Source organism: Phaethon aethereus (assembly GCF_964289735.1).
Source record: "Phaethon aethereus genome assembly, chromosome: 19".
In the NCBI taxonomy this organism is placed as follows: domain Eukaryota; kingdom Metazoa; phylum Chordata; class Aves; order Phaethontiformes; family Phaethontidae; genus Phaethon; species Phaethon aethereus.
Genome location: NC_138595.1, coordinates 5,109,958 through 5,116,021, shown reverse-complemented (window position 1 = coordinate 5,116,021; position 6,064 = coordinate 5,109,958). Strand labels below are relative to the sequence as shown.

Here is a 6,064-nt window from a genome sequence, read left to right as displayed (position 1 = left end):
CTTCCCCCCCGGCCCGTTGCCGCGGTAACCACCCCCCCGCCATGGACAGGACCCCCCCGGCCCGTTGCCCCGGTAGCGGCCGGGCCCCGCCCCTCACCGCGGGCGTTCATGGCACAGGCGGCGCGAGCTCCCGGAACGGAAACCGCCGCTCAACGGCCGGGCACACCGCAGGTCGCGCGCTGAGGCGGAAGCGGTTCTTATAGCCCCGGCACCGGAAGCAGGAAGAGGGGCCTCACGCCGCCGCGGGGGAGGCTCGGCGCGGAGGGGGGCGGGAGGCGGACGGCGCGCCGCGAGGGACAAGCTTGCGGCGGTTGCGCGCGCCGTTGCGGCGGGGCCGCGCGGGGGCGCCGGGGGCTCCATCCTCTCACACCTCTGCCCCTCCCGCCCCAGGTTCGAGAACGTTCGGCGGCACCGCCCCGAGGAGCTCCGGTGCCGGCGGCTGCGCGAGGCTCAGGCCCGGCCCCGTGGCTCCAGGCTGCCGTGTTCCCCCAGGGCCGCTGCCGCCCCGGGGCGAGGGAGACCCCGTTGGAGCATCCCCATCCCACTGCCCCCAGGCTCTGCCTCCACGGTGTCACCCCCTGCTCTGCAGCGTAACGGGAGGGCTTGAAACGGGTCTTCACAGCAGCCGGTGTCGAGGCCGGGCACCCGGCAGCGTGAGCTGGCACTGACTGAAGGGTGATGGCCCTCCCTGAACGCCGGCGGACATCAGTCAAGGACGTGCTTCGTGTGACGCTGTGGAGGCTTCCTGCTGAGTAACAGCCCTGCTCGTCCAAGGAGAGTATTTGCACGTCACAGTCTCAAATTGATTTACAGCAGACGATGTGTATTGACGGTATCAGTAATGTGCCATTCCAAGACACGATGAGGCCTTAAAAGCTTGCCAGGATCTTGACAAAAATGCCTGAGTGGCGTATTTGTTGTGGGGTGGGAGAGAGAGGTTTTCCTGCCATTGTGGTGCTGGAACATTCACAGGGAAATTTCCACTGTGTATTACCGAGCGCTTCGGGCTGCTCCGAGCCCTGAGGTCCGCCAAGGCAGATGGGATGTGCAACAGCAGTGCAAAGTGCCCGGCAGCTTTCGTCCTGGCCAGCAGAAGCTGAGATGCCCATAGGATTCCCAGGAGGGGGCAGGAAGTCAGGGGGCCACCACCCCCAACCCGCTGTGGAATGGCACTGTAGGACAGGGCTGCGAAAGCGGCTGCCAGCTCAACACATCACCTGTACGTCAGCATCGCGATCTGTTGCAGCCTGGTGTGGATTCCTCTGTGGACCGATCAACAACCCCCGTGCCTGACTGCACGTGCATATCTTTTAGGAATAAGCATAGAGGGGAAGATCTGGCGACAGCTCAGGGAGCCCACCCCACCATGGCGGGGCTCTAAGCAGTAGGATAGAGTGAACAGGCAGAACGAACTACTTATATTTTGAAAAGACCGTTTAAACGTGACCCAAAAAAACTTGTTTCAGTGCTTTATCTCATCGTCTCCCACAAGGGCTTATGTTCCACCACTAGAAGTTACGTTTTCTGGGTACGCACAGGAACTTTGTGGTCTTTACCTGCAGCAAAATGAAAAGAAGAAATGAAAAATCACCTACTAGGGGAAAAAAACCCAAGTGAGTTGAATTCACCTGGTCTGCATTCAGTTCCAGAAAGCTTTCAACAGGCTGGGGATATGCCGTTATGTTTGTTCCCCACTGCCTCCACACAGGTGTAGCCAGGACCCTGGGACAGCCAGGGCAAAGGCAGGAGCCGTGCTGTGCCTGGGGAGGGATCTGCGTGTGTCCTGCTGTGTTCCTGTGCACCTCTGCCCACTGGGCCTCTCCGCTGGGAAAGAAGCTGGAGGCTCATGTTAGCCAGCCAGAACAAGAGCTCGGTAAGTCAGCGTGGCTGGGTTTAGCATGCCAAGTGCTCTTTTCTTTCCCAGGTTCTGCCAAGGCTTAAAGAGGGGGTTTCATTTAGAAGCGGTGTGAATAAGCAGTCAAATACTTACAGAGCTGTTTCACTTGATCTTTTGAAGCACTGAAAATAAAGAAACAGTCTTGTTATCTTTTGTATTTCCTGACCATAGGGATATTTTTACTAATATCTTGAAAGTGTGTAATGCCTTCCACCTTAAAATATCTAATATTTGATTTATCCACTGGTAATTCTAAAGCAGGAGGTAGTACTTAGCAGATCTCTAACAGGAGAAAGCAATGCTACAAAGCAGCATAGAAAAGGTAGAAAAAAACAGGGTATTGCAGCAACACAATACTAAAATTTTTCTTAGAAACAAAAAATTTTCGTACCTTAAAAATTTTATCTTTTCGAGCCACAATTCCAAAAAGTATGGTGAGTGTAACCACCACCACAGCAGCAATAACAGCCTCCTTGGGAAAAATGGGGGTTTTATCTGTCAAGAGGGAGAGGAGGTTGAATATGTGGCAGATTGGTACAGTCATATAAAACAGAACATTTCACAGAACTGCGGAAAGACATATTTCTTTTCCCATGGCTGTCACTGCTGATTTGAACTGTTGCTCTCTCTGCTGTCTGCAGACAGCCAGTGTGGATTAGTCCCCTGGAAAGAAGGGAGCCAAGCTTGTAATTTAGCAACTGAAGGAAGAATTGAAACATCGGTCCCTGAAGAAGATCCCCAAGGCACTCTGTTACGCATGGAAATAAGGGTGTCCGGATGTACCACTGACCCAGCTAACGTTGCTTTCCTCCCTGTTCCGAGAGTGCAGAAATGAAAAGGGCCCAGCCAGCGGGTGGGAAATGGATGCCTGGTGGGTCTGGTGGGTTACCCCACCTCGTGTCACCTGAGTCTTGAGCATCCAGCCCCTGCAAGGCCTCCACCTCCGTGTTGTCCACAGGGCTGCAGTCACTTCTGGAGGACAACTACTCTCTCTTGCCTTAAGCAGCTCTTTTGGTATGACAGAATACTGTGGTCAGAGGAAGAACCTTTGAGTAAGACCTAAGGTGCTTTAAAGCACACTTGGATGCGCCCTGTCAGCGTGGGAAGCGAGACAGTGGGATGAGCCTGCCTCGGGTCACGCTTGCCAAATGCCTCTGAATAACAGGTAGAGGAGGAAAGGCCTTTCCTGGTGCTGTGGTCCCAGGCACAGGTGCAAGGAGAGCTCCTTGCTGTTGCTGTGCCCTCAGAAGATAGCGCAGGGAATTTACCACATTCCACTTCATACTTTTAAATATAAATGGATTGCTATCATTATAAAAGAGAATGGAGGGTTACTTGTAAAGCTGATGGCTTGGCAGCAGGCTTGTTACCTTCAACTATCAGGTGGAAATCCTTTCTCCCCTCTCCCAAAGAAGATTTCACCATGCAGGTGTAGGTTCCATTGTCAGACTTCTGTACTTTTATGATAGAGAGCTGAAAGACCTCACTAGTCTGGTAGAGCTGGTAATGATTTTGCTGTAGGGTCAAGATGTTGTTGTTCTTATACCAAGCTGTCTGGGCTTGAGGGTTGGATTTGGCATTGCAGGATAGAGTGACATCTTTGTCTTCTTCAATTTGGAGGGACTCTTCTCCAGTCAGTTGGGGAAGAACTGTTCAAAGTAACATAGTTCAACGGGTCATTAATAATGCTGCTCACCACTTAACACAAAATAAGTTCCCTTTACACATCCCTTGTGCACCTTACTCAATGGTGTAACGTATCAGAGTTGTGCAGCCTGTCATGATCCCCGGGAATCTGCAGAGCAATCAGTGGCAGAGACGGTCACTCCCGTGACTCCTCTGCCCTGACTTGTATCCTTGAGAAAGAATCTAGGTGGAGGCAGGGACGTATCCAGAATATCTTCTTACTTAAGGGCCCACCCACTCCCTATAAAAGAGGCATTAGATCAGGCCATAAGCACCACTGTGGAAAGGGAGTGTCTTATCACATGAGTTATCTCCTCCTAAATGCATTTTTTCTTGGTGAAGACGGCGTACAAGGGTGCAAAACACCCTGCCTTCAGCTAGCGCCCAGGTGCTCAGCCCACGATTGCGTCCCATGCCAGCCATTCTGCACAGATATCCACCACTGCAACTTACACTGGACATCCAGGATCACAGACACCTGGACAGACTTGTCCCGTGCCAGCTTGCATGTGAAGGTGACTCCGTTGTCAGACTCGGTGACTGGGGATATACAGATGTTACTGACGTTCACTTTATTCCCCTCTCTCAGATCCACCTTCCCATCTCCTCGGAACCAGAGCAGCTCCTCAGCCTGGCTGCTGTTCTGTACTAGGCAGGAGAGGGAGATGGGAGGGCCAGGCAATGCAGACAGGGAGAAGTCAGCAGCATGGTTATTTATAGATAGCTCCAAACCTGCAAAAGAAGGAGAATGAGGGCACCAAGCATCCTAAGCTGTACCCTTCCCACAAAAGCTGCCCTGCTAGCTCCCCCATGCCCTCGACCTTGGAGGAGGGACTGAGTTTCAGCCTTCAGTCTAACTGCTGTTTTCAGGTGTGACTTCAGGTTTTGAGACAAGAAGTGTCTTCATCACAAAGCTCCCATCACAGTTATTTAAAATAAGGCAGGCTTTTGCAACTGACTGCAAGAACATCACAGCCTGACCTGTAATAAGAAAAGGCCTGAAAACCAGCAGTGACCATGTAACACACACAGTAAAAGATCATCCTCATCCTGCCAGTCTTGCTCACCCTCGTGCTGCAAATCACCGTTGCAGCATACCTGTGCCCCCTGGTTTTTTATGCCTGCAGTTTAAGACACAGTTTTGTGGTTGGAACTAAATGTGCTTGAGAATATAGGTTAGTTAATCGGCTCCTGTGAATACAAGAAGTCTGAAGCTCTCTGCCTCTTTCCCAGTGTTCCCAGGTGGCCAACCTATCACACTTTCACTGCTTAGAGCAGGTTTGGAAACAGTGGCCTTATCATTCCTGTGCAGCTGCTGCAGTAACGTTGGAAAACACTGAAGCTTCTCCATTCCTTTCTCTGCTATTCTCAAAATTAGAGGCCAGTTTTCAGACAGTCTTCTGGGGATGACCTCCAAAATGTCTGAAAGCTGGGATGCTGGTGTGGCACATCACCCCGGGCACTGCCCAACCCTGAAATGTTTTGCTTGTCGGCATGATGGACAAAGCCACGACGGATTTTTTTTCCATTGCTTACCTGTGGCTACGCATGCCAAAAAGGAAAGAGCAAGGACAGGCACTTCACAGGGGACTGCGAGGCTGCTTCTCTGTGCCATCTCGGAGGAGCCCAGCCAGAGTCTGTTGGAGAGAGGGTCACAGTGTTGCTGCCCCTGCTCAGGGCTCGCAGGGGATTAATTGCGTGCTGCCATCAGACACCCTGGGGAGAGCCCTCGCAGGCAGGGACAGGGTCACCAGGGAATAAACTAAGTCAATTTGTTGCAGGACCTTTTCCAGTGCAGAGCAGAATCAAGGGGGTTTTACGTCTCTAATCTCTGTTGCATGAGTTCGTTGTCATCAATCAACTGTCGGGGGAACCTGTCTCTGGGACACGTAGCACCGGACTTACCTTGGGAAGAGTCTCTGGAGAGGCTGCTTCTGCTAAGAAATGCACAGCTCTTTCCCCTCCTTACTTATAAGGTCTGAATTTTAATATTTTATGGTAGCTCGGTAAGAAGTGAGTCCATAAAATGGGTTCAAGGCCTCGTTCAATTCCTGGATTTCTGAGCTCCCAGAACACTGAAGAATAGTATTGGCTGGGCTCTGCTGGCTGTTTTATGAGACTTGCCGAGGCAATGAGTAACTAACGAGAGAGTTCCTGCATCAACTGTAAAGACCTTCAGCCAAAACCAATGCCTTTTCCCTCTCAGCTTTCCGGGTGTTCACAACACTGTTTCAAGCCATAGGAAGTTTATCCTAGATGGTCCTGGAGCAGCAGGCTCCGATTTGTCCCTTCCTGCCCAAAGCTCTGTCGCCGTGTCCTCCTTTGACTGGAAAATGAGAAAATGCACCAATTCAGACTTTGAACTGCATGTTGGCAGAGGAGAGAGCAGAGACACTGTCCTGCTCACTGGTGTTTACCCCCAGGGTGCTCCTGTGGTTAGCTCAGCCCCTGGGCACCCCCCAACATATAGCGAGGGTCCCC

General features: G+C 52.0%; 1 protein-coding gene across 1 annotated transcript; it reads right to left on the bottom strand.

The window, feature by feature from the left end:
- Positions 1-1,986: 1,986 nt before the first annotated feature.
- On the bottom strand, positions 1,987-5,198 carry TMIGD1 (transmembrane and immunoglobulin domain containing 1; the record flags this gene model as incomplete). The annotated part of the gene is made up of 5 exons (XM_082008507.1): positions 1,987-2,019; positions 2,289-2,392; positions 3,268-3,546; positions 4,037-4,315; positions 5,120-5,198. 5 exons carry the CDS (start codon positions 5,196-5,198, stop codon positions 1,987-1,989), a joined length of 774 nt encoding a protein of 257 aa, XP_081864633.1.
- Positions 5,199-6,064: the final 866 nt, after the last annotated feature.